The sequence below is a fragment of the Acanthaster planci genome, linkage group LG01 (genome assembly GCF_054643075.1).
Source record: "Acanthaster planci isolate LZ-2023a linkage group LG01, COTS_SCS, whole genome shotgun sequence".
Taxonomy (NCBI): Eukaryota; Metazoa; Echinodermata; class Asteroidea; order Valvatida; family Acanthasteridae; genus Acanthaster; species Acanthaster planci.
The window spans coordinates 35666706-35694705 of NC_141777.1; the positions used below are offsets into that span (position 1 = coordinate 35666706).

A 28000-nucleotide genomic window follows, 5' to 3' on the forward strand; every position below is an offset into this window, starting at 1 on the left:
TCTTAGGCGTGTGATGTTGTGCGCATTATAAATTTGCAGTTTATCATTGACGAAAGAGGGCGGGTATCTCAAAGTTCATCCGGCATCACGTGCAAATTTCACAGGTTTGTTTACACTGTGGATCTGCCTAAGGGGGGGGGGGTTTCGGCTGTTCGCAAGCGAGTTCGCTTGTTTTGAAGTCATTGTGAAACGGGTGGGGGCGGTCGGGGGAGCGCCTACTGAAAAGTTGTACTCTGTGTTCCTCTCCTATTTGCCCCTACTCAGAAATGACAGGGAAAAAGTCTGAATGGGTCCCATGGCCTAACAAATTATATTGAATTGGAAGCTTCATTCGGGACCGCCAGGTTTAAGTAAAATACGCTAGGTTTAAGTAAAATAAAGCCAGTGTTGGAAGAGTTAATTCCTTAGAAACATACCAGTGTAACATCATGAAACAACTGAATTTTTCTATTTGTTTTCGTTAGGTTGATGGGATTGAAGGAGGCTTTTTCGTTTGAAAGCATCAAAGCCAAGAAACACAACCCGTCACAAGTAACAGATAAGCGATAACAAAGGAAAGCTCTTCTTGCAATTCAGAGGCAAAGCTTGTGATTAGAAGTATGACTGGAGATCTAAAATTGGTCTTCTGATGGTTTCAATATTGATTCAGCTGTAAACAGAGTTTTCAGTGGTACAAACATGTACAACGAAAGGCACTTATTTCACCATGCATTCAGCAGTCTTAAACACAATTCACATTTTCATAAAAAAGACTACATCTGGTATCACTGCTATCACTTTTCTTTTCAGCGAAGCGTTCCCTGATATCGGGAAGGGTCACCCATCCCTCCATGGATCACCAAACATTGCCTAGCGATGTATCACACTTCATAACGAGTTGTTCAAAGTTGATTTTTTATCAATTATTTTTGCTCAGCCATGGTTAATACTTTTGCAAGTGATTGAAAACAGACAAATGAAAGTCGTGCATATCATTTTTTAAGGTTTTTAAAACGGAAAAACATGAAACGGCTTTTAATCATTGGACAGATTTGTACAAGTACCGTGTGTGTGTGTGTGTCGGGGGGGAGGGAAACCGTCATGTTTACCGTACCAGCACGATCTAGTTACACTGCAGATCTTCAACCTAAATGTAATTACCGCATTGTACCATGGACTACATAGTAACGTGTGTATACAAATCCTGTCGAAATTTTTCTAAACAAGGGAAAATAGTTCAGATGCACTGAAGAAAAATCCTTGGATTAAACTGAGGCCTAAAACAACAGGAGAAAAGACAAAAACTAATGCAAGAAATATTTGAGCTTTTTTCCCTTTAATTTGTAATGGCATCAATTGATGAAACACGTTACAAAACTGGAGTGAGAAAGAAATTGCAAACAGCTGGCCATATTGCAAGAAATCAGCAAAACTATGCCCCAACATTACAATGAACATGAATGCATCCATCAAATATACAACGCAAAAGTTGCAAGGATATTTTTGATACGGTGTCGCTCTTATCATTCTTCAACTAAGTTGTAAATGTTGAGTCTTTATACTTCAATGGTTGCATTTACATTGTCGTGTTCTTTAAGCAACTGCTACTAACCAGTTTAAGGCAGTAATTAAATAATACCCAGAACCAATACGTGAATGATCAGGCTTTGAAATCGGCTTCATTATTCCAACTCCTACCCTAAAAAGATACCACTAGAAACGCCCCCTTTTTTGCAATGTACATTTGAAATGTTTAAAAACTAAAAGTCAACAAGTGTTTGCCAAATGCTTTCTAAATAAAACCAACCGAGGATGGCCAGGCTAAAAATGAACTCAGTCTGCTGTTTCAATGAAGCTGGTTATATGCAGTGGCAACAAAAAACAAACTGAATGCTTCCCAACCGACTTAAGAATATCTGGACTAGCTACAGGCAAGACGCTTCGGACATTGGAACATCAGCTCAGGCTTGGGATCACCGACTCTGCGAACCAAAAATCCAGTCCATCTTCAGTTTTGCGGACTCCAAAAAAGTGAAAGAAAAATTCAGCATCTTCAAAAAAAACGGGGGCAGCTTAACCGAAGATTGGGCATGACGAGCATAAACCAACTGAAACTGTCGCCATATTAATTTTAAGCACAGAAGCTGAAGTAACTACCGCCAACGGTTGATGAGAGAAAAACAATCAAAATTGGAGCCAAGGACAAGCTTAATATTCTCACTTACTGCTAAATATTCACATGCAAATAAAAATTGATGAATAGAGAATGGAGACCGCCACATTGTTCTAGCAAAACAACGGCATCCGACTCGGTTACTCAAGGATTTAAAGTCAAAGGAAAAAAAAAAGTGCTTCTTTCGAACTAGATGTACTAATGTTCACTTTAATGTGACCTACTGAATACCAGCACAATTCACTATCAGTATGTACTAAACTTCATTTTCAAATTTTGAATATTTAGAAACTTTGCTTTCTTAATTCTCAGAGTAAAGTGCATTTACTGACGAACAGGTAATAGCTTCTAAATTACACTGGTCAACTACGCACATAATCAAAGGTACCAAACTGACATTTACAAGTGCAAATGCGCAATCACCAAATAAAAACACCAGCATTGCAGTGGTAGCCTAAAATGCAGAGCAACGGCAAAAGAGGGGAAAACCAGTTACTTGCTACACGGTATGAGTCATGCCAAGAGTATGTAAAGTGAGTGCTGGTTTCACATGTCCTGAATACACTCCCCGAAAGGGTTTTACCTGTTGGAGGTCTACAACACACACCATGACACTAAATTATCAAGTGACTATGGCAACGCTCATCTTCAACGATGCAACGACACACCTGCTACATTACACTCTAGCCTTGAATTACACTGTATTCTTACCACAGGTTTTAACCATCACGCTAAGAAAGGATGTGACTGCAATGTACACGGCATAAAACACGTAGCAGGGTAAGGACAGGATGTTCTTGGACATTTCTGCAGTTTGGGCTACCACTTGGCGCAACATCAACTCATATACTTACAGATATATAGAAGAGCATCTACAAATTTTACAATTGCTATCTCTTCCCAGGTTTTTTTTTTCTTCAGTTTAAGATGCTTCTATTTTCCCGACAAATTCTTACAGATCTCAATTTCACACGCTCACCTCCCGCTCTCTGCAAAGCATTTTTCTGTTTTTAGATTTCATGAAGGTTTCAAGCCCAGGCATTGTAACAGACCTCATGTAATGCGAGTTTGTTTTGTTTTTTTTTCCATTCATCACAACGTACATGACATTGGCTGGTTATCTTATTGAAGCTCCATGCAGGAAAGGCTAGAACACCAACTACACTTAAGTGTACAAGTACTGTCGAGAATACAAACAACGCACAATACAACAACTTGTTCATGATTACTTACAGTAGTACACTCCTTTATACTACGGTTACTATAACTGGTGTAATTACGATTGATATTTAACAGCTAGCCTGAATACACGATGTCGCTAATGTGAATATCCATAAGTTAACAAATGAAATTTAAAAAAAAAAAATTTAGGGACCAATGTTGGGGGCGATTGTCATCAAATGCTACAAGACTGCACACTTGTACACTGTCTCTCATGCAATCTACAATTTCTGAATAAATTACACATGGGGATACGTCAATCCATGGCCTAAGCTAAAACTTGTGAGGAATACGTCTCGAACACTCGATACTTCTTCTTTGGCTACAACAATTTTTTTTTTCTTAAATTCAAGTACACTTCCATGGATAAAGAACATTAAGTTGTCCAGCACAGGATTACAACAGTACTTTCGCTTGATTTCCAATTGTCTCAACTCACACGAAAAAAGGTCCAGACAAAGAAGACAGGTGCAAAACTAAAGCAAAACTCAACAGAACAAAAACTTGTTAACTCTTACAAAGTGAAATAACCAAACTCCATCCTAGATGGTTGAATGCATTACTTTAAAACAGCAACTTGCAGTACTTTGAACTGGTTTTAAACATTTACGCTTTTCTTGTTTCCACGATCAAGACATACCAGAAAAACAAAAAAAAACCACCCTCTTTGACAGGAATATTTCAAGAAATGTGTGTCTCCCTTCTTCTCATTAACCACTCTCCTCAACATGGCCGCTGCCTCATTTCTTCTTGCCCAGAGTGAAGAACCCTCCCTTGCCCTTCGGTTTCTCCTTCTTGCTGCTGGCCCCCGAGTCCAGGGGCATCGTGGAGGCCTTCTTCTCGCCTTTCTCCGTCACGCCAGCTGCCGTCTGGATGCAACTGATCCAGTAGTTGACTTCGTCGTCGTCCTTGGCCTGGAACAGGTACTCAATACCACCTGGCAGCCTGCGAACAGAGTAAGCCACACGACCGTGGGTTAGTCGAAGGAACGATCTCCGGGATTCCTTTTCAAGAAACGCCCGTTTCATTTTGTTGCAGTGAGAAACAGAGTGGTGCAGAGGAAGCATGCTACACCACATAACTCTGAGGTCCGAGGATCAAAACTTCACTAGGCTACAATTTAGGTGGGCCTTAGGAGTGAGTGTGTCTGTGAAGCACTCGACTCTCGCCACTGCGGTCCTGGGTCCACTTCCAGTCTGGGCCGTATGTCATTACACATGTTCATTAGTTCTCTCCTGTGCCATGTGTGGTTTTCTTGAGTTCTCTGATTTTTTTTCTCCATCTGCAAAACTCAATACTTAAGATCTCTGGCTGCACTCTTTGGGCAATGTCGGTCATTTGGCATCGCATGATGGGCCTTCATATGAAAACTACAGAATTCTGCCCATGAAGTAAGGGTATTTTATGGTTTAGCACAGGAATTTGGGCCTGAGCTTAAGAGGTCTTTTGTGCTTATGGGGATAGCACTGATTTATTTGCTAGTCCAGCTCAAAGTGACAGACCACAACCACAGAATCCTGCATTATGACATCTGTGAGGGGTGTCCAGGTAATCAAACTAGACTGCTTACGTGGTGGACACGCTAGCCTCATTTCAAGCAGTATGAGCTGTCAATGAACTTGGTCAATGACCCGGTTTCCCCCCTCACCAATTCCAACAGGGGGTGCCACGTGTACTCACTTGAGTCTGAAGACGTGCTTCTTCTTTGTGTAGTCGTGGGCGACCTCCACCTCGGCGTTGGTGAGGTCGATGGGTGCTTCCTTCTGGAAGGTGATCTCCTGCAGTTTGGACTTCTTGTCCTTGTAGAAGGCTAGCGAGATACCGTGTTGGACTGCATAGACATGATTCCAGGATCTGAAGAGAGGGACAGGAATTGATGACTTCAGTGATCCCTAGGCCCAGTTTGAAAGCACATTTGGCACCCCTTAAGCAAACTCCATCCACCCTGGATAACAGGCTAAAACCAAAGCCCCTTTGACAATACTTCTGGTTGCATTCTCCACATCATATTTCAAACAAGTGTCGCCGTAAGAGCCATTTTATACTTCACTGAGAGCAAAGCCCATTTGACGTCATAAAACATTTACTGCCAAACTCGCTCGAGTTAAAATGTATTCAACTTTCAAATATTTCAACAAATTTTTTGACGTCATAAATATTCGCACTGACTCTGAACTTGCCCTTCCTCTATTTGAAATGACCCTCCGCGGGTTACACTCCATACACCTAAATGCTTCTTACACTACTCCTACACACTTCTACGCTAAAAAAAAACTGTCTTCATTATAAAACTCCACAAGCACCAAAACAACGAAGTTCTGGTATCTCCAAATGTCTGCCCTTTCCACAGGTTGGACTACAAAACCAGACCCTGCTACGACCCTTAACTCTCAACTTTAACTGCACCACCTCAGCACAAAACTTTGCCAACACTAAACAGCCACCTCTCCCCAAACACCTGAAGCTTCAAGGCAGCATGCCTCTCCGTCTCAGTCACCCACCTGTTGGACGCCTTCTTGTCCAGGGCATCCCACTGCCGCTTCCTCAACAAGAAGCCCTCGGCCTCGTAGGCTCCTTCTTCAGACAGGCCGATGGCGGCAGCCGACGGGCCCGCGTCTCCCTCACCGTTGACGGCTGGCTCGGCGCGCTCTGCGGCCTCTTCCGCTGGGGCCTCAAAGGTGACAGCGGGGGCAGGGGCGGGGGCAGCGGCCGCAGCAGGGGGTGGTGGAGCTGATTCCTCCTGGGCCAGTTCTTGGGCTTTTTCCACAAACTCCTCGGCCGCTTGTCTGACGGTGGAATGAAGGACACACAAACTGTTCACACATTCTTTTCCTTATTTTGGGTAATCTTTTCTCTTGATAGTGAGTGGAATGACTACATTTCTGAACATTTCACAGTTCACAAATTCCAAATGCGTCATCTTGAACTCAGCTCCATAAAAAGCACTCCAAAGCAAGCAGAGCGCTTCAAACAGATCTATCACACTGGTAAATAAGTTAACGACTAGCAAGTCATATTGTCATTCTCCTCAACTGGCAGCAATTTAACCCTAACCCCCCCCCCGGTGGGATGTAAAATCATATTGAAATCAGAGGATTTGGGACTGTTAGGGATAGTTCTATTATAAGGTTTCACAGACTGGACACCCGACGTCATAAATGCAGAGGAATACGCCACATGCAATGCGGTCATCACTTCTGATGCTGCACTGTTTACAAAACTCACTTTCACCTCTGGACCAATTGCTCAAGTTCTCCTTGGATAGTGAGCATGCGTGTTACGTGTGGCATGTCTTATGACTGGACTTGTGATGGATCTGACGCCAGCCTTGTCTCAACCGGCCAAGCAGCGGAGGATCGGCAACGTCCTCGGCACTTACCGCAGCTCCTTCTGTTCCCTCTCCCTGCGCTCCTCCTCCTCCCGCCTCTCGGCCTCCAGCTGCTCCTTCATGAAGTCGTCCACCACCTTGTGCTTGAGGGAGGGCGACTCCTTCATTGGAGGGGACTCCTGGCCGGCCGCCCGTCTCTCTTCATCTTGCCGGCGACGCAGCTCACGCAACTCAAACTAATCAAAGGGAACGAAACATAATATTATTCTTACGCATTTCTGTTCATGAAACCAAGGATTCCTCAACAGTGCCCCAGACAATGTAGCTCGTAAGCCTGACAATACTGTCAAGAGGAAACTCTGAAAAGCAGCTTAAAGTTTTTTAAGTGCCCACAAGAATATTCCAGGTGAAACGGACGGAACCAGGAAGGGAATGCTCCAATCTGGATTGATCCAGAAATAAAACCTGGGTCGCCGAGGTGAAAGGCCAAGATAGAACCATTCCACCAACCTGACACCCTTAACCCCTTAACGCCGGGATTCTTTTGACCGCGACTGCTCGGCTGCGGTATGCAAAGCCCTGTCCAGCAGCAGGCCCACATTGAAGCTACAGCTGCATGATGAATAGAATGTATGTGTGGTATGCATTAATTCTCGCACAGAGCCACGGCTGTAGCCGTCTCCCGATGTGAAGGGATTAATACGATTATGACACTTCACATGATAACTGACACATAGGAAGGGTCCCCAAATCAAGCTTTGATGGAGGGCGTTAACAAACTCTAGTAACCATTACTGCTGCAAGAAAAGACAGTACACGTTCTAGTCACAGGATAGCACCCCCAAATCCAATACGTTGACTTTAACTGGCATGCAAGAGTTCCTACTAATGATGGTTAATACAGGCCGGTTCACACTTCGCGAAAAAAGTGAACGTGAACATTAAACTATGATGTTACATCAAGATAATTCCTGCAGTGTATTTGCATAGGTCTGACACTTTAAACCTGAGCGCATTTCACTGTGAATGTTTTGTGACGTCGAATTCGTTTTGCCCTAACATTCGCTTGAAGTAGGAACTAGACTTAAATTTTGCACAGAAATTGACCTGAAACATGAATCTGAAAGCTATCGCCCAGTGTCAAAACAGTGACAGCCCGCCCTCATATAGATTATGATGCAGTTTAGGGTTTAAAGTACATGAACTCATCTGGCAAACTAGAATCTCGGTTTCTCCATCCTTACCGTGGTGAGTTTCTCCAAGGCAACAAATCGGTCTTCTTGGGCCTGGAGAGCTTTCTCGAAGGCCTCGTGCTTCTTGATCAACTTCTCCACCTCGTCCAAAGAATTCTGCCATGGGAGGCAAACGTATAATGAACAGTCCATTAGGAAAACTCACTACAGAGAAAACTAGAAACTCCCTACAGTTTCTGTACGGTTCAATTTACCTGGTGAGAAGTCTTCGTAAGGATGGTTAATATCTGACTTTGATCCCACTTTTACGACATCAATGAAATGCACATCTTAAGTTGTACCAACAATTTCTCTAAAACTTGCTCGATGTCAATTGCCCTGCCCAACATAAAACAGAAAGGCTATCCTTGCAAAAACAAACTGCTTTAATAGCAACTCTGGAAGCAATTTGATTTGTTGAAAGGGCAGTACTTTTCAGTTACAGAAATCTGACCAGTGGGGGGGTTTCAAAATATACAAGCAACTATGGATAAATACCAGGGCTTACCCCATAGTCTGTGTTCTTCAGATAAGCCTCCTGGCTAAACAGCCAAGCTTCCGCCACATGGGCATCCCGAGCAAACTGGTACACCTCCAGAACTGAAATGCAAAAACGCGAGTGTGTTGATGTCACACAACAATCACAAACTATCCACTTCTCCTGTTAATGCTAAAAGTTTGCCATCCCCTGATTTCAATATAGTTTTTCACGCATCCTGGGGTGGGTTAAAAATCCCATGAAATAACTCTTTCTTCTTCCCCAAAGAAACAATTTCATAAACAAGATCCAGCCTTTCTCAGGACAAACATTTTTCTAGAACTTTCTTGTGTCTCCATTCAGTCCAGTGCTTCCAAATATCTAAATGAGCTTTGAAGCTTTTCATGGTGTGAAGGTCCCAGGTTACAGAAAAGGTCTGTGGTAGCACCATGCAAGGATATCTCTTTTCTGAAGTTATGTGTGGTTCCAAAAAGAACCAGAGGGTACTCAACGTTTTAGACAATATGCTCTGTCCATCGTCAACAGACTGACTAAACAATAAATTACAAACTGAAGTAGAGTCAACATTCTGAGCAATGCAACAAAGCAACAAAGAGCTGCTTCCACAACTTACTGAGTTGAAGGAATTCCCAGCGGTGTTCCCATTCGTTGATCATCTCCTGGCGTCTGGTGCCGACACCCACCAGCTTGCTGTGGATCTGTGACAGAAAAGAAACGAAAGAGCATCAATGGTTGAAGTTGCAGCAACCCACCCGTAATCGGCATAACAACCTGGAGTCCTAAGGTTAAACATCTGCCGAGCGTAGCGCTGTGCGCCACGTGAAAAGTCGTGGGCTTGACGCCTGATGCGGGCCTCAGCATCTGAAAAGTCGCACCTCTTTGCTTGCGTAGTGGTTCTTCTCCAGCATCTCCTTGCCCAGATTGAAGCACTCGGTGAAGCTGTCATCCCTGGTATCTATCTCGGCCTTCACGTTTTGGTGCTGATTCATCAGTAGCTCCACCCCTGAAACATCCCTGGATAACAAATGAAAGGAACACCCCAGTAGCGTGATATACTATCTTGCAGATGAAAGACATGACAATTTAATTCTTGTAAGCATCGTATTTGTTTATCTTTGAAATAATCCACATACTTTGCAGAGGTTTGATTGTTTATGGTTTCTTCTTCAGCATGAAACGCTGAATTATTATGGCTAATTCTGTGGAAAGCAAAGGTTTTGGTGACCTGGATTCTCCTGTGTCATTGGCTTCCATAACTAGACCCTCTGGAGGGTAGGCCACAACAGTGCCACCTACAGTTTCACAGTATGCTTAGGGAACTACACGTGGACTGTATTCATGACACATCAAATTTCCATGGCCTTCCATGACCTCCTATTCTTTCTCCATGGTCAGTGAAAATGCCCCTTTGCAGAGACCAAAACGGTGGAGGCTCAGAAATAACAGGGCCAAACAGTGCACACGGGCTTCTGTTTTTTTCAAGAAGGGATCAGATTCTGGATAAACGATGTCAATTCGATCCCTTGCAAAAAAAAAAATCTCACTGCAGTCCTCCTAAGACAAGAAACTCCTCTGCTTAAATATTCACGTACCTGGCCTTCTCTTGGGAGGTGATCTGCTGGATTACGTCCTCCATCCACAGCATGAGGGCCCGCACCATGTTCAGGAAGCGGTACAGGTCGCTGGTGTGGTCTAGCTTGACGGCGCGGCCCTCGATGTCCCGGCGCAGGTTGTTCCAGGCGTCCACCACCTCCTGCTCCCTGTTGTTGATCTCCCGCTCCTTGTCTCCGGCGTAGGCTGCCCTCAATCGCTGAGCCTCATCCTGGACGCCCTCCACCTGCGGGAAAAATGCAACCAGATATCATCTCTCGCATGTTTTAAAAAAAATGTATTTTCCTTCTGAAGCACGGAAGATATCACAAGGTATGCAGATGCTACCTTCGGGGAAATTGAAATTGCAAACACAGTGCTAGTTTTGGAGTCAGTTTTCAACCGGCGGCCACTTGTCAACCACTAATTCATTCTACCTATATGGGGTATATGTTATTTATAGGGTACTGGTCCAAGGAGCCCGATTGCCAAATGATCGTTAATCAAACTTGGCCTTAGTGGTTACAGTATCCATGGGATTGTGATTGGCCGTAAATGGTCTCTTCCAGTCCAATCCCTTTTCAGTGTTTTGAATTGTGATTCTGGTGAGCTTCAGCCACAAAGCTGACTTTAGAGGTCCCTAACCGAGAGAAAAAACACACCCAGAAAGGTTCTGACCGAGAAAATCTCATTAACTTAGTTTACAATATGGAGACATTTCTGTTGAAAGAGGATTCCAAGACAGAAGTTTTTCCACTTAAGACTAAACTATCTATGCATTCACCAAGAATTACAAGTCAGTCAACTTTTTAATTTCCCCAGTGTGACTAACCTGTGTCTGGAGGGAGCTGAGGTCACTCTGGAAGGTGATGTGCTTCCGCTGTAAGACTGTCACAGACTGAGCGTCCTTGCCCAGATCAGTCGACATTTCCTGGTGCTTCTCCTGCACGACATTAAACAACAGACACGAGTGTCACAGCATGACACAGATGGATGCCTTGATTTAGACAGAGCTCAATAAAATCAATCTGCTTCTTATTTATTTGTTTTAATTTTTATTTAAACCATCTTCATTGAGGGTAACCCATCCAGCAGGAGCTGACCACTTGGGGCCCTCATTGTCTGACAATGTCACGTCTGACAAGTGTTAATCTGTATCCAAGTGGACACAGTACCCTTCATGAATCAACGGACAATTCTTTAACATAACTGGCCAAACAACACCGATAAGTAGTTCAAGGATAATTAATATACCGGTTTGGTCACATCCTGAGCGGACATACCTGGAGTCTGCCCAGTACTTCCTTGGCATCGTAGTAAAACTTGTGAAGCTCATATGATGCAGCCAACATCTGAAAGCCAACAAAAATAAATAGTTATGAATAGAAAAGCAAAACAAGGAGTGCAATGCAACACATTCCAGTTCAAGGTTTTAAGCTTAGAGTTTAAACAGCCTTCCACAAGCAGAAATAATTGGCATATGACACTACAGGAAAACGCCAGCTACCATGTCCATCAACCATATTAAATCCAGGGGAAAATGTTCTCTTGAAAGAAAACAAAGGAGGCTTCAGTTTTTAGAAGACATGATATAAATGTTATGATCAAGCAGTAAGTAGGGGAAAGAAATCATAACACTGCCAAGCAAGGAATAAAACCTTTATGCTGTGACAACACAACTGACAGAAACCCTGATTTCTTTCTATTTTCTTGGGGATAAGTTTTAACTCAATCCACCGTGCAATAGGGCCTACTCTCTGTCTAAAGATTACTCTCGCAAGGGCAGCAGCTCACCATTGTTCTGGTCTCCATGAGTTCCAGGAGGTCAGCCCAGGACTCGTTGAGTTGGTCCTTCCATTCGGCAATGATGGCCGAGTCAGTGTGGCCAGCGTCGATCAGGTTGTCGGCGATCTTGTTGACGTTGGCCACCCGCTGCGTGCCGATGTTGCGAGTTTCTCTGGAGAACTCCTCGAACCTCTCCTGGAGCATCTGTGTACAAGAAAGTGTGAGACTTGTCATGGTACGAGGCTTGTCATGGTATGAGACTTATCATGGTATGAGACTTGTTATGGTAAAAGACTTGTCATGATATGAGACTTGTCACGGTATGAGACTTGTTATGGTAAAAGACTTGTCATGATATGAGACTTGTCATGGTATGAGACTTGTCATGGTATGAGACTTGTCATGGTATGAGACTTGTTATGGTAAAAGACTTGTCATGATATGAGACTTGTCACGGTATGAGACTTGTTATGGTAAAAGACTTGTCATGATATGAGACTTGTCATGGTATGAGACTTGTCATGGTATGAGACTTGTCATGGTATGAGACTTGTCATGGTATGAGACTTGTCATGATATGAGACTTGTCATGGTATGAGACTTGTCATGATATGAGACTTGTCATGGTATGAGACTTGTCATGGTATGAGACTTGTCATGGTATGAGACTTGTCATGGTATGAGACTTGTCATGATATGAGACTTGTCATGGTATGAGACTTGTCATGATATGAGACTTGTCACGGTATGAGACTTGTCATACCATGTATTGGTATGCAGAATTACCACACATAACTTGACAAGTTATTTATTACGATAAACAATAATTCTTTACAATAATCTGTAACATTTTTAGCTGAAAAAAAAGTTTAATAGTCTCCTGTTGAGAAAATAAAATCCACTGGAGTGATACCGGGTTTATCAAGTATGGCTTGAATTCCAGTATGATAGGGAAATCACACAGGTGTCGCAAAACAGCCATACAATTCCGTACTCTATTTACTGAGGACAAAATTCACTGAAAGCAATAATCTTTTAACCTGACAAGTTCTTCAGCCCTGTGATTCAATCTAAATTGTTCACGCATCCTAGTGAACTGCAGTTGAAGAGAAGTATAGTGACAGATACATGCCAGACAGGCCCAAAAGCAGAAGTTCCCAACCACGTGCTCACCGTGACGTGCTCGAAGTCCTGTCCGAGCTCGTGTGAGCCGGCCACCACTTCTCTCTCCGCGATCCACTGCTCCAGGTCGTCCACCTCTCGGTTCAGCTGGAAGAGTTTGGTGGTCTCGTCCAGGCGGCCTCGTCTCTCCTCGGCCAGGTCCTTCAGGCCGGCGTACAGCTTGTCAATCTGGGACTGACGGATGGCTATCTGGTCACTGCAACCAGACCGAAACTCGGTCAGTTTCTGGCTGTGATACTTTCCACACTGTGGCACAACAGCTACAAATCCTGAGAGTCCCAGCCCATGTTTCCTTGAGGAGACACTTTGATATGTCTCAGAGGTATGTCCAAAGTAAGCTGGAGGAAAGCATTTCACTGCCATTCTACTTGCATGTCACATTTAGGTATAAAAACTATGAGCAATGCTTTCTCCATGTGCTTGTGCTGTAAATTAAAACCCTCACAGTCCCAAATCCTCCAATTTCAATATGATTTTACATACATCCTAGGGGGTTTAAGGTTAAATTGATGCATTTACCCTGCCTGCCACGACAGCTTATAATTTTTGCCATGCAACGTGTGAAAAGGAATACAAATATACACTGGCAAAGTGCTGATTGGAAGTCATACCACCACCATTTCAGAGGTATGCTCCTATTACTAGAGGAGCTAGGGTCAAAGCAATGTCAAAAAAGCTAGCTCAGCCCTAGGATGGCTCAAGCCTAGAGACAGAACACAAAAAGGTGTTGGCTGGGCAGATCTTTACATGCTTTCTTTGTTTTACGCAGGTCATGTCTATGCCTGATACTCGAAGCAGTATGCCAAGGTCATGAGTCAAAGTCGTAGCCGGAAAATTTCACAACCATCCCTCATCTTCCGACTGACCTCTGTGGGTGGTTCTCATCCACCAGCTGCTTGGCCTCGTGCGACAGCTCGTTGATAGTCTCTGCGTAGTCCTCCACAGCCGACTCCAGGATCTGGTGCTTCTTGAGCATGCTGTGGGCTTTGGCGTCATCTTTGGCCCGCTCCTCTGCCATCATGTACAGCTCCTGCTCACTCATCCAGGCTTCTGCCTCAGCTGCGTTGAAGTAGTACTAGGAGAGGAAGTTGACATAATGATGTCAGCCGAAGACAGCAGTGTACGCACTTAAGGTAATGTATCCAGCACTTCAAGCAAAGTTTACAGTAATGGGTCATTCTATAAATTTGGGGTCCAATTTTTGTCATGTCCCCGTCACATCTGACAAAAAACTCTGCAAGTTTGGAATCTTTAATTTCTACGAGTGACTCAGTAATGCAAAATACCTGCTAAACAGATAAATTCAGCGTAAAGTCAATTTTAATGATATTTTCAAGTCACCTTCCACAGGTCGGGTGTAACAGGGACACCAAGTTGGTCACACTTTTGGACCCCAAATTTATAGAATGACCCTTATACCCAGTCAACCAGTGAACCCAGTGTAGACAAGTCAAAAACCCTTCCAAAGTGATCCAAAGACCTTTACTGCTTTCACAGTCAATATGCTTGCCTACGGGACAATAAGGAACACTTGGACCTATTTCACGGACTAAGAAAGTGAAGGGAACAAAGAGTCAAACATAATTCAAGTTCTGCAAGAGTCTCACTCTTGGATGCCGATGGATTTAGAGGAGCCAGAGGTTAACCTCCCATGAGACTGGTCAGGATGCAAACAATGGTTGATTCGCCAGTTCTAAAGAAAATGAAACGTAGGCCGGGAGAGCGGTGGAAACGGGGAGGAGAGGGAAGGGGACTAGAACTCACCTCTTGAGCTTTCTCCGAGTCGATCAGCTTGGCCTTGCGGTCCTTCATGGCATCCAGCAGCTGCTGCCACATGTCCTGCAGCTCCTGGATGCCCGTCTGGATCTTCTCACTCTGCGGGTGGCCCTCCTCCACCATGGTGTTGGCCCGGGTGCACAGCTCTGTGATGCGCAACTCGTGGCCGTCGATCTCCGTCTTGAGGGAGTTGTTCTTCTTCTGCAGGGTCTGGACGGCCTGCAGGCTGTTGCCGATGTCGTTGGAGGTGGCCTGGGGCATCTTCAGCTGGATCCACATCTGCAAAGAGCGAGCAATAACAATTTCCTTGTACTAATACGGTCTGTGTGTTTAACATCGACCCTTCAGTTGAATAAAAAGTTTAATGTGAGGCTGACGCTACTGTCAGTCATTTTTCAAGTGTCCTGCATCCTCAAGGTTATGTCCACTAGTATGTTTGAACAGATCCCACTAATTTGAGGAGGCATGCAATATGTCATCAGTTGTTGGGACAGAATCACGAAGACATTCAAAGTAAAAACAAAAGATCTGAAATAACGACTGCTTGACATGGACAAGTTGGGTATTTTAGATGAAGAAACGCAGGAAGTAACCTGTGCTAATCTTCCGGTTATCATTGGAAGGTGAACCAAGTGCTGTAAATAATGTAAATGAAGAAATAGATGTTGGAGTAGTTACAAAGGCAAAATAGACCTGGAGGACTATGACTTCGTGTTGAGGGACTGAGAAGAATAAAGGAAAGTGAAGTTATAGTACACAATGAGTGGGCTATAACTACAGTAAACTCCAACTAAGTCGGCATTGCTCAACTCGTCAATCGTCTAAGTTGGACTTATGACATAAGTCCCGAACGTCTATTATGCATTTCCAATGAAAATTTCATTTTGTAAGTCGGCATTTATAAGTCGTCATTTCGTATAAGTGGGCATGTTTTTCTTGGCCCCTTTTCCACAATACCACAAAAATTCCTTTGTGTAAGTCGGCATTTTAAAAAAAAATCGTGCGTCAGTATCAGTTTCCTTCGTCGCGGTTGCCAAGAAGTGTTAAGTGACAAGTCCCACACTGCCTGACTGATGTCTGTTTATTAGCAGCACAGGCCGTGGTTGATAATCGGCCAGCATGAGTACATCAATACCAGTAACCCCTGTAGTGCTCCACGCATGCGCTCTGTCCATTTTGGGGGTCACCTTATTGAAACAACTTAACCAATGCGTGTGCGGATGAGTGTATGTTTATCAGTGTATCACGTATATGTACGTCCAGCATTGTCGAGTCATGATGTGATATGCAAGTGGCTTGCCGTCCTTGCTCCGTCCTTAAGGGCACATGATCAATTATCGAATTTGCAGCCCGTGAGGATAATAATCAAGACCGAATTTGCTGAGATCCACCATGGAGGTAGAAATAAACCAGGGTAAATCAAAGCCATTGAATTAGTGCACGGAATTATAATGTACATTGGCAATACATGTACTTGTGTACGTGTAAGTCAGCAAAATGACAACTTAAAGCACAAGTCGGCATTTGCGTAAGTCGTCATAATTTCTTGAGTCCCGAGAGTGCCGACTTTAGCCGGAGTTTACTGTTTATAACAGTGACTAGTAAATCCAAGTGAATGAGATATGCACGTCACTACAGCACAGAGACCACCTGTCTCATCAGACCTTCCGAGAGCCTACCTTTTCTTCATCGATGTCCCTGAGGAGCTCCAGCCCTCTGCGCTGGGCATGCAGAACGTTGCTTCGTTGTGTCAGGGGCTCGCTCATGGAATTAAAGCGCTCCTCTACCTGCACCTTCTTGACGGTGATCTTCTCCATCTCCAGCACGTCATCCGTGCAGACCTGGGCCTGCAGCTGGTTGACCTCTGCTTTCTTGGCTGTCACCAGGTTCTCAACCATCTGCGGGGACAAAAGGTTTCGTTACTTCAAACCTCTTTGTGGCAAAAAATAAGAGTGTGCAAATCCGCAAGACACTCGTCCTACAAATTAAGTCTGTCATTGTGCAAAGCAGCACAGCAGTGTCTAGTCTTCGCTTCTCTTAGGTGAAGCCTTCATATCAACTGGAAATGTCAGCCCCAAGCCATTCATCTCTCTTCTGAATCAACATAATCCAGAAAAGAATAAATACATGTGATAATTTGCTCAATGCTAAGATTAACAGAATCCCAAAGAAATTGCTGGCTCTTGCATATTGATGAATTAAGCAGGTTAAGAGCCACTGGGGGAAAAAAAATGAAATCATTTTTCAAATACACACCCCTCAGTTATCAGGTCAGACTTTCGAAAAAGAGATTCCCTTGGGTTACAAGGACTGACATTCTCCTGGGTTGTAGGGTTAGGGTTTTGTTGCCTACAGTCCATCACGCCTACCTGCTGTTGCTTGATGGCCATCATGACTGACTTCAGGTCCTGCGTGGGCTCCTCATGGGTCAGCTGCGTCTCCAGGTCAGTCAACCAGTTGTCAAAGTCGTTACAGCTCTCGTTGAAGAGGTGCTGGCTGTTGGCCTGGAAAAGCTTCTTGCCTTTGACGTCTGTCATCTCATCCAGGTCCTTCCAGGAGTGGTCTAGGTCGGCCAGACGCTTGGTCACCACCTCCTCCACCTCGGGCTTCTCCTTGACTAACCGGTCTCCATGCTGGGAGAACAATTACACGATTCATATTCTTAAGACTCTGACAATCCTAGTAATAATACACAATATCAGCTCAACGATATGTGCTCAGAACTATACAAAAAGAAATTAATGGCCCTTCAGGCCCTTGTGAAAAAAAATTTGCCGTATACTCCCGTGATAGCTATGACAACCTCAGGCGTGGCTCTAAAAATGAGCTTCGGTAAAAAATAGATAAAAGACTTAAGCTCAATTGTATGGCACATTATAACAATATAAAAAGAAGTCAATGTGACAGAAACCTTGACAATCTTTCTTAGATATTGTGACTGCGCACTGTGGCATCAAAAACTTTGATGAACCTATCATTTGGACTAGAGTGTCAAGTGTAATTGAGTTTGGCTAATTCTGAAGTCAGTGACTAAAGTGCGGGACAAAATCCCACATGAGTCGTCTTGAAGTCGCTCTTCAGCAATTTTCAGATCGCACTGATCACACAGCAGCAAATTGAGCCCTTTGTATTGATGTATCAATCACTTTGGTATCCTGATGAAAAATGGACAATAAAATATGAAAAATGCCGAGAGTTCCCACAGCAAAAGCTTCTTGTGAAGGCCTTTCACTCAAAAAAGACTTTAGTGACGTGCAAATCATTTCTTAAGTTGGTCACAATTATAAACAGTGTCAGTGTCAAGACCTCGGGAAGGATTTGAAGTACTGCCATCACTTGAGCCAAGTTCATAGCAGAAGCCAGTGACCATCAAATACTGTCTATATTTCCCCCACAATGGTCAACCAATGATTAGTGGTGTGGTCAAGTACAGAGGAGTATCCTATTTCCAAGTAAAGATGATCATAAATTCTTGCTGCTCCCCCTGCCTCGGTACCGACCTCCTTGAGTTTCTCCAGCCGGTCCTTGTTGGCAGACAGCTCCGCCTCAAAGGCCTGGTGCTTCTGCCACTTGCCGTGCAGGCTGCGGGCCTCGTCGTAGGTCTCCTCCTGGGCCACCACCGTCTTCTCCACCAGAAAGATGCCCAGCTCGTCCGCCTCCTGCAGGAAGGACTGCAGCAGCCGGTTGTCCTTGAGGCGGTTCAGGGTGGCCTCTGCAGCCTCGCGGTTGGCCTTGCGCCTGCAGAGTGCCGACAAGAAGACGTGGACCACTGACTTAATCTGTGTCCCTTGGGCAACACACCTTCAGCAAGCTCCAGTAATCTTGATTAACACTCATTCTCAAGTATTCTATACAAGTGAATGGGTCTTGAGCAAAGATTTCATTATCGGAGGGTTAGTGTCTACACAGTGCAATTTTTTTAATGCAGCTTTTGAAATTGCACTTTTGTGTGTCAATGTTTTTGTTGGTTTAAAAGGTGTTAGGTGCCTGTTTAGTTTTAATGATTGTAAATTTTTACAGTCACGAGCAACCCTGTGAGGTCAATCTGGCAGAAAACCTCAATGCTACATAGACTTGTGCCGAAACCCTCTTGAAATCTTTTAAATGTTGTGCCGGCCTAAATTATCACTTTTTCAGCGATTCATAGTGGTGTAAGTACATGGAATTAAGCCGATTAGCAACTCTTTCCCAGAAATATTTTTGGTGAGGAACCTTTGAGTTCACAATTTGAACAGAAAATCTATTACACGCAGTGTCTTCTCTAAATGACATTACAGCAACAACCTGTCCTAGGATACTTTCATCCATTTCACACGACACATGGAACCATCTCAAGAAAACTGAAGCACCAGCTAACACATAGGAAGGCATACGTCTTCTCACCTCTCATCAATATTTTCCGCCTTCTTGTTGATCTTGTCAGCGGCGTAGTGATTCTCGTCGCACAGGCGTTGCCCGAAGCTGAGCACGCTGTTGATCTTCTCGTCGTTGGTGTCCATCTGGGTGAGGAAGGTCTCATAGCGCTTGATGGCATCATCGCATGCCTCCAAGGAATTCTGGATGAGGAGTAACAGGGAACAAGACAAAAAGTTAACATTCGGACCTGACTGGAAAATGTATGACAAAATGGAATAAAACAAAACCTTTTACGGGTTTTGCAAGTCCTAATTTGCTCTTAAAGTCAGCGCAAACATGAAAATATGCTGTTGTGGAGGTGTCTCCATGACAGACATATATTGTAATTATAAAGATGAACAAGAAATTAACTTGAGCCGGACTGGAACCTACAACACTCTAAACACCATACTGGTGCTCTACCCACTGAGCTCTTTCGCACTATACATTGAATGATTTGTGGCTGCTAACCTGTATTTTTTAAGCAGATATTTATTTCCCTAGCCAATTTTTGTGCTTAGGAACTCTGTAAGATCAGGCCCAGATGCATTTTAGAAGCTACAAACAATTTAAAAAAGCGAGTGCAACTTTGTCAAAGTTGAAGTTAAGCAACTCCAATGCTTGTTGACTTGACAGTACTTACGGGCTGCTCCACCTTGGCGAGGAAGCTCTCTTGCTGGTTGAGCAGGTGGTCGGCCTGCCGGGCATCGCGCAGGAACATCTGGTGGTTGAGAGCCTGGGACAGCAGTAGCTGTCGGTTGTCCCACATCTGGTGCAGCTCAATCCAGCCATCATCCAAGGCTTGAAGACGCTGTACAAAACAGAGACACAAGAAATCCAACCAAGATTTCAGAAGAACATCTCTCCAAGCTGTCCATTTCTACAACTATAAGAATCACCTCAATGACAATTCTCCACTTGAAAGTTCTAGACATTTCATTAGAAAAACTCACATTTAAAATGATAGGAAATACTCTTCTGAATATTATTTTTTACTAGAACATTTGGTCAGGTATTTATCACTTCTGTAAGAAATCAAGAAATTCGACTACCAATTCAGGTGCCATTTTTGACAGAGTGATGCTCAGGAAAAATAGTGCACAGAAAGTGTTGACAGAAACATATAAGAAGACAGCAAAATAAAAGATTAAATCAGTAGATAAATTTAACGATCAGTGAAAAGGTTCTTAGTCTTCAGCACTTATCGAAAGGAGTCTGTTAAACTCATCACGTCAGGCCAGCTGGCCTCAGGCTATTCTGGTAGGTGAATAGTTTTTGCCAAACTCTTATTTCTAGTGACCATATTGTTGTGAAGTCGGAAAGCAAACTGAAACTAGAGGTGTGCCTCTGCCAATGCAGGGCCAGGCAATGTCTGGGCCCTCAGGTCTGTCATCTTCCTTTTAGTGTTAACAAAAGGCATTAACAATCAAAGTAAGGCCTCTAGATGACCTGACTAGAGTCAAGTTCCGCCTATCTCACGAGTCTGTGACCACTAATCGGTTCCATTTAGTGAGCAGGTGATTGCAAGAAAGCGGACGGGCGCTCTCAATCAACTCAGTGGGAACAACCACCCAGGATAGAGTCTGGCAGTTGAAAGCCTACTGTCCAAAGCAAGGGATTAAAAGGCCAACAGGCCATTGCTCTGCCTGAACATGGCCTGGCTTTTCAACGGCAAAGCCACACTGCTGGTTCCAGTTTGCTTTGTATCCCCAGTCTATAAAATGACCTGAGTGAGAGCCACTGCAAAAGGACTACAACCACTGACCTGTTTGAGGAACATGTACTGTGTGTCGGTCTGGCCCTCGGTGATGCGGTCGCCCTGCTCCTTCATCTTGGCGTAGTTCTCCTCATAGCTGTCAATCTCATCCTTGATGGCGGCGTGCTTGTTGAGCAGCTTCTCTGCCTCTTTCAGGCTCTCGGGGATATCCTCCGAGGCCACGGCCGTCATGGTCTTGGACAGCCAGGTCTGGAAGTCATCCAGGTCCCGCAGGAACTCCTGCAGGTCCCCGGCCTCACTCAGGGCTGCCTCCCGTGTCTTCAGCTGTGGACAGCAGCAAAAAGAAGGTTTGGGTGTAGTACACAACAGGGCTAAGTCTTAAAACTCGACTTGGACAAGGACTAAATTTGGCCAAAGTAGACAGGGTAGTTCATTTCCTCAAAGCTAAACTAGAGCATTGTGTGACGAATTCCTTTGAAAAGAGAGGGCATGTGGCCAAGTGGTTAGGGTCTGTGGCTTCCAACCACAGGGTTGGAGGTTCGAATTCAGCTGCTGGCAGTATGTTGTGGCCCTTGGCAAGCCTCTTCACACCTGGTTGCCTCTCTCCACCCAAGAGTATAAATGGGTACCAGCATTAGCTGGGGAAGCTACCAGCGACGGACTGGCATCCCATCCAGGGGGAATAGAATATTCTCAGTCCTTTCATGCCAAGGAAACCAGAGACAAACACCGGTCTGATGAGCCAAATTGGCTCAGACTAGACTTGCTTTCTTTGAAAAGGCACTCGACAACAGTATCAGGAGGCCAAGCAGTCGAACATCCCTCTACCTTGAAATGTTTCAAAAAGAGAACCTAAGCTAACCAGCTGCTCAGAATTGAGCAATTCAGCTGCTAAAATTGCTAAATACTTCTCGAGATGCGATTATCACTCAGCCAAGTTTTTCCCCTCTTCCAGCAGGAACATAAAAAAGACAAGGCAGAAGAGCAGAGGTCAAACAGTTACAAACTGACCAGTTCCTTCAGCTCCTTCCAGATCTCGATGATGAGCTGGAAGCGGTGTCGGATCTCTTCCGCATCCTCTGGGTGCTCCTCAGCCAGCTTATCCGATTCCTTCTCCAAGGATTCCAGCTGTGTCAGGGAGAAAAAAAACAACACATGGATGTTTTGATCAGTAGACAGTAAAAACAAAAAATTGGATCAAGTGTGCTTTTGTAGCGGGGAAACACAAATATACCTATATAAATAGCATAAAAACTATAAGCTTCAGCTATTTGAAGATAAAAACTAAACAGCAGAAAGTTTCTTTGTGATTATGTTGCAAACAAGAACACAATAATTTACATGTTTTTACCACAAACAAATGTTTCCATGGCCTTAACAAAGTAGCAAATGCTCAAGTCAAAGGTTCCAAATCTCAAATTTCAGGAAAAGGCTGACATTACTTTTTGATCATATTTCAAAACAACTTCACCAGGCAGTTGCCTGGATTCTTCCAAAGTAAATGCAAGGAGCAGAAACGCTGTAAGTTGCTGTGAGATTTGGGCTCGGTGTTCTTAAGGTGCCGGAAATGGTGCCTGACCTTGGCATCGATAGCAGCCAGGTCACCCTCCATGCCCTTGAGGCGTCTCTGCAGGGCCATGATGCCCGCCAGGTCGTTGCCCAGGTCTTTAGTGGCCTCGATCAGGCGGGCCTTGTCCTTGATCCAGGTGGTGGTCTCAATGCACTCAATGTGGTAGGTCTGAACCTGGCGGACCGAGAGAACGGCGTCCCGGCGCTCCTCCAGGAGACGGCGCAGGGCCGCCCAGCTACAGAAGTAGGAGGGTAAGAAAATTGTTAAGAAATATGAGGTCAAAGAGCAAAGTTCAATGCACTGGTTGTTACCACTGGTAAATGTCCTAAAACATAACAATGTCTGACAGTTACCTGCAGCGGCTCAATTTGTTACCAGCAAACTGCCCTGTAATGGATAAGATTCAACTGAGGCTTAACTTACCAGTTCACAAACAACTGTCACAACTACAGCAAATAATTCTGTGCCAACAGTAAAGTGCACTGTACCGAGTTAGCCTGACTACTTGGGCAATGCGCAGGTATAAATCCTGTGAGGAAGGACTCCTGTGCTTACTTGTACTTACTTGGTTTTGGTGATCCAGTGCTGTAAGCACAGAATGCTGTTGAGCTTAAGTGCACATGAGTCATAGAAGTTTTGCTTAATATAGACAGGGGACTCTCAACTGTTAAAATCAGTCACTTGAGTGATTTTGACTGACAAGACATTGTTGAATATTTGCAGAGAGCACCAAGGGCGAAAGCTCCTTACCGCTGGTTGAGGTGGTTCTGCTTGCTGGTGATCTCCTGGGAGTTGGGGTGCTCCACAAGCAGCAGCTGGCGGGCCAGCTGGTTGACGACAGCCACCTTGGGGGCATTTATCTCCATCTCCTTCTCAAAGCGGTCAAAGCGGGTCAGGATAACGTCGTTGGACTCCAAGTCTTCCATTGGCACCACCGACTGTAGCGTTTGCTCCTAGGGGATCAGGCATTAGGGGAAAAAAACTTCAGTAGTCTCTCAGCACCATGACACAGGTGAATAACAACCTTTATGCAATTTCAAACTCCACAGTGTCTCTGCCACAATCCCGTCACACAAATGCTGGATACATTTTCCTCGGGGTAAGAGCCTGGGTTCAATCATTTGGAGGGATATAACCACACCCTGTTCAAAAAGGTTTTGCTCACTGGTCCAAATCACTAAACACAACAATTTTGCAAGTACACAAAACTACATTAAAATTAGAGTATTACAGAGTCCTTCATGCCATATCATTTACTGGGAAAAACTTGGGATCAAGATGAAAATATGTTTTAAAATAACTCCCTGGTCTTACGGACAAATTTCAGCAAATCACTTTGGAGAGATCATTGCCTGAAAAGTAAACTTTCCTTTTGTATATTCTCAGGAAACTTCTTTATCATTTTCTAAAACGCTTGCTTCAAGGAGTTCTCTCCTCGATTGAAAAAGGCAGCATTTTCTCATGGTATGTCGGCTTCGCCTACCTTTTCATCAATCCAGGCCTCCACGGTGTCGGCTTCATTGAACAGCTTGTAGAGGGACAGGGCATCCAGCAGGCGCTGCTTACGAAGCTTGGCCAACTCCAAGAGCTCCTTGTAGCGACGGTTGATGGTGCCCAGGCGGGCCTGGACCTCGGGAGAATCCCGGTCCTGGTGAAGGAAGGAAGACACGATGGGACTTTGAGATGTGTAGTTTTTTAACAGTACCAACTACAAAAAGTGCTTATGGCAATTCAATGTGTACTGTGTGTGTTAATCTGTATTAAAACTGACAGATTTTGAAAGACGAGGGTTAACAAAAACGTCTGAAAAAAGCTCTGGACCAATGTTACAGACAAATAACTGAGTTTCAGATTCAAAGATCTGACTTGAGACTGAAGTCTGAATGACCTAATGCTCGTTTATTTTAAATGACGAGTTTCAGGTTTGTCAAAAAACCCAAAGTAACGCAAGGTGACGGAACTCGACAGATTCATTTTCAAGATGATGACCTGACGTTAGAAGCAGCAAATGAATTCTAGCAGTTTAATGCAGAAAATGAGGAAAATGAAAGATGGTTAGAAGAAGGAAATGGCCCTAAAACGCTGACAAACCTGAGAATGTAAAAAGCAGAACAAGTACGAGTCAGAAACAGGAACATTACACTTGTGAACTGCTATTATTGAAAATGCCCATCCATTTACTAATCTTACACGTCTTACCTGTTCACCGAGCTGCTCTGCTTGTGTATGTAGAGCATCAATCACCGTTTGGTAGTTCTGAAGTTCTGTTGTGATCTCCTACAAGTCAGACAAAAAAAAAAAACAAAATCATGCCCACAGTTGTGCCAAAAACATTTTCACTCCCAATGTGGTCAAATAAGAATCACAATCACTCTGATTTTAACAGGTTAACAAGCAAAATGGTTGAAAATTTCGAGGGTAGTTTGAATTAAGCATTTTTGTGGCAGTAACAACTGTCATACAAACAGTGCGGTAAAAGCACAACGGCAAAGGATGTGTAAGTAATAAAAGATTTGATATATGATCAACTAGTAATGCTGAAATCAACTAGTAACTTTGGTAATCCCAAATGATCATTTGTATATATGCAAGGGACTTATACACAAAGGTTAGCTCGTCAATCAAGTCTTTCCGGGAGGCTAAGACTTAACAAACAACAGTTAGTATGTAAATTTAGCAAATGTAAGACCTATCAAGCCAACTCTTATTCTCAAACATACGACACACTGCATGGGAGATTTGTGATGGTCTGTACCACCCACCCTTTCATGTGCGTGTGTATCGGGGGGGGGGCCTTTCAAACCTTACTTGTTTTGTTTGAATTCATTTCATCAATAGATTCTCCACACAAATGAAACGACTCAAATGAAACGACGGGAAGAACATGTTCAAAATTCTTTTCTTTTTACCCTTTTGCTATCCTTTTAATACAAAGAGATGTCATCTCTCAGCTCATCAACCAGTCACAATGCACCTGATTTCATTTTTTTCTCCCATGCCGTCAAGAATGGTAGTAATATATTTGCATTTCTTTCATTAGATTTCTTCTCATTCAGCTACATGTCGGTTTGTCATTCATCAACTTGTTAATATTTGTTTGGAACAATCAGCAGATGACTTAACGCAACAAGAATAATGTATGTTAGGGCAAACAAATCCAAACAAATTACGGTTGGAGAGAAAACTCACTCCAGGCTGGGGTTCATCTACATAGACATCCTGGGGGAGGGGGGGGGAAAGAGGATGGGAAGGGATGGGGTAGGAAGGAAAACTGGTTACATTCATGCCGGAAAGGAAACAACCCCCGACAAACTGAGGACAGGCGGGGCTACAACAAATTGTAAGAGATTCCAAAGAAAAAAAAACCCTACAGAATTACAATGACAGTGAATTTTCCCCTAACTCTAACACCAGTTCATGGCCAGATCTTGGCGATTCAAAATACCGACCTTTAACAAATGGGCAGCATTATGGTGTTGGGTAATAGTCTTTTGCCTGATTAAACGATATTAGAAAGATAAAACTGGCTTTTTTTTACTTCGCTTTTATGTTGTCGGAGCAGATCACAACTATACCACTCACGCCAAAGATAGCGTGCCAACTACATTTGAACATAAATGAGGAAGTCATCAGGTAATAACAGGTTTCAGATAGAAACGGCGGAAAGAAGTGGAAAAAACTGATTGGTTATTATAATACATACTTCAAAAAAACTGTGACATTCATCTGGAAGAATAGGAGAAAGATATACTTTCATAAACATGCACAGTAATAGGAGCTTGATCAGTTATTTCTGACGGTAAAAATATAGCCCTGTGGCCAATTTTAGGTGGTCTGGACTCTGATAAAAACCTGACAGAATGTGGTACCTTGTGCTTCTTAAGGAGAGACTCCACACTGGGCTCATCGCGTCCAACGTCCTCACTGGACACTAGACGCAGTGTATCCAGCATCCAGGTGTCAACATCGTCGGCGTCAGCGAAGAACTGTGGATGACAGACAGAGGCATGCATGTGATTACAATCAAGTACAAAAAAATGGAGCTGTTGTAGAGCATGTCAAAGTTTAACCCTTCTCGAGCATAGAAATGTCTCAGAGCGCAGTTCAATTTAGAAGAACAAGACATTTGGTGCAAAGCAGCATTTAGATGGTTATTTTACAGTCCACAGCCCTTTCTGTTCAACAGAATATTACTTCAGGAAATTCAACATGGAGAGGTTTTGAAATTCAGAAACAAACAGTGGCAAAATCTCTGAAATGTAAAATACTAAATCTTTGATGAGAGGTAGAGTAGGGACGTAGGGGTGGTGGTAGTTACCTGGTACATGTCTTGAGCTTCATTGAGGCGGTCCTTGCGCTGTTTGCAGAGTTCCTCCAGGCGTGACCAGTCGTCCTTGACCTTGTCAATGCGAGACTGGATCTGGGGCGCTCCAAAGTGCTCCTTGGCAATCAGGTCTTCACCCACCTTGATGTTGGCCATCAGCTGGGCATGACGACCCACCAGCTCGTCCTCTTGAGCCTGAGCACAAGCAACAGATGAAAGGGATAGAGAGTACTGAAGCAAATTATGTCACGCGCACAATTATGCGTGTAACAGGCATTAACGTGAGAACAAGCGGCATGAACCAACACGCTAGTGGATTTCATTTGTCAAGACTACACTTCCTGGTTCAAAATGATGTCACACTTTGGTACTCTGTGCAGCTGAAGTGGTATCTGGCATCTACAGGTGCTTCAAAAGAGCTTGTTGGCTCCTAGAAAAACCCCTCTCATTATCTAGAACACAGCCTAAGGTGTACATTACAAAAAGCAACATCCTTGAGAGAGGAGGCAGCCTAACCGCAGCAATGCTTTTGCCCCACACATCTCAGGGTACCTTAAGAATAGGTACGGGCTGGGTTCAATCACAAATTATAACAAAAATGTTTTGACAGATTTGCCACAAAACAATGATTTTTCCCCTTTTTTTCCTCACTTTTAGGAGAGTGTTACACCCAACCAAACAGCGACTGCACTTTGTTACTGTCCATGAACCCACACTTGAGAGCTGAAATATTTGCCGATTCATTTTAACCAATTACAGTACTGATTCTGCCTGAACTGCACTAATATGCAAGGGTACTAAATTCCTTCCTGTTTGAAGTCAAAATTTGAACTCTCCCCTCAACCCCATCCCTTCCGAAATGATGAAAGGTGCCATTAGATGACAATCCTCAATATCCCCAAAATAATCACCAGAGGTTTTGCGGGTCCCACAGCAGCACAAGGTCTATGGTACAGATATGCATTTGCCTGAAGGTAACTCTTAAAATACCTGTTTCTTGTGTCCTCTATTCACTTTCACACATACAAGCACTTTAATGGTAAACTTTAGATTTTCAAAATCTTAGCGATTGAAAAAATCCCCAAGTCATGAATATCCTGATGGAAAAACTCCTGAAGGAAAAGTTCTGACCCATCTCATCCCTGATTGATACACCAGTTTGGTTTTCAGCACTTTGCAGGGATGAAATTTTAAAAACCTCAGATAGCATCCAGCGCACCTGAAAATCA

General features: G+C 43.8%; 1 protein-coding gene across 2 annotated transcripts in view; it reads right to left on the bottom strand.

The window, feature by feature from the left end:
• Positions 1 to 1296: 1296 nt before the first annotated feature.
• Positions 1297 to 28000, bottom strand: part of LOC110979665 (spectrin beta chain, non-erythrocytic 1-like) — a 55435-nt gene continuing 28731 nt past the window's right edge. Inside the window, exons 12-40 of one of the 2 annotated variants that reach the window (XM_087134045.1) lie at positions 26766 to 26966; positions 26317 to 26433; positions 25637 to 25666; positions 24647 to 24724; positions 23931 to 24095; positions 23198 to 23400; positions 22457 to 22682; positions 21889 to 22005; positions 20926 to 21201; positions 19804 to 19971; positions 19149 to 19321; positions 18266 to 18503; positions 17135 to 17398; positions 16445 to 16663; positions 14754 to 15044; positions 13856 to 14064; positions 12981 to 13185; positions 11817 to 12011; positions 11306 to 11374; positions 10855 to 10965; positions 10025 to 10269; positions 9308 to 9446; positions 9046 to 9130; positions 8442 to 8533; positions 7946 to 8050; positions 6753 to 6937; positions 5875 to 6159; positions 5054 to 5227; positions 1297 to 4318 (exon numbers count right to left, since the gene is read on the bottom strand). In XM_087134045.1, the coding sequence (XP_086990171.1) occupies positions 4114 to 4318; positions 5054 to 5227; positions 5875 to 6159; positions 6753 to 6937; positions 7946 to 8050; positions 8442 to 8533; positions 9046 to 9130; positions 9308 to 9446; positions 10025 to 10269; positions 10855 to 10965; positions 11306 to 11374; positions 11817 to 12011; positions 12981 to 13185; positions 13856 to 14064; positions 14754 to 15044; positions 16445 to 16663; positions 17135 to 17398; positions 18266 to 18503; positions 19149 to 19321; positions 19804 to 19971; positions 20926 to 21201; positions 21889 to 22005; positions 22457 to 22682; positions 23198 to 23400; positions 23931 to 24095; positions 24647 to 24724; positions 25637 to 25666; positions 26317 to 26433; positions 26766 to 26966 (5070 nt within the window). In that variant the 3' untranslated portion in view covers positions 1297 to 4113. The remainder of the gene's footprint in view (positions 4319 to 5053; positions 5228 to 5874; positions 6160 to 6752; positions 6938 to 7945; positions 8051 to 8441; positions 8534 to 9045; positions 9131 to 9307; positions 9447 to 10024; positions 10270 to 10854; positions 10966 to 11305; positions 11375 to 11816; positions 12012 to 12980; positions 13186 to 13855; positions 14065 to 14753; positions 15045 to 16444; positions 16664 to 17134; positions 17399 to 18265; positions 18504 to 19148; positions 19322 to 19803; positions 19972 to 20925; positions 21202 to 21888; positions 22006 to 22456; positions 22683 to 23197; positions 23401 to 23930; positions 24096 to 24646; positions 24725 to 25636; positions 25667 to 26316; positions 26434 to 26765; positions 26967 to 28000) is intronic. The other variant, XM_087134053.1, reaches the window with a different exon arrangement.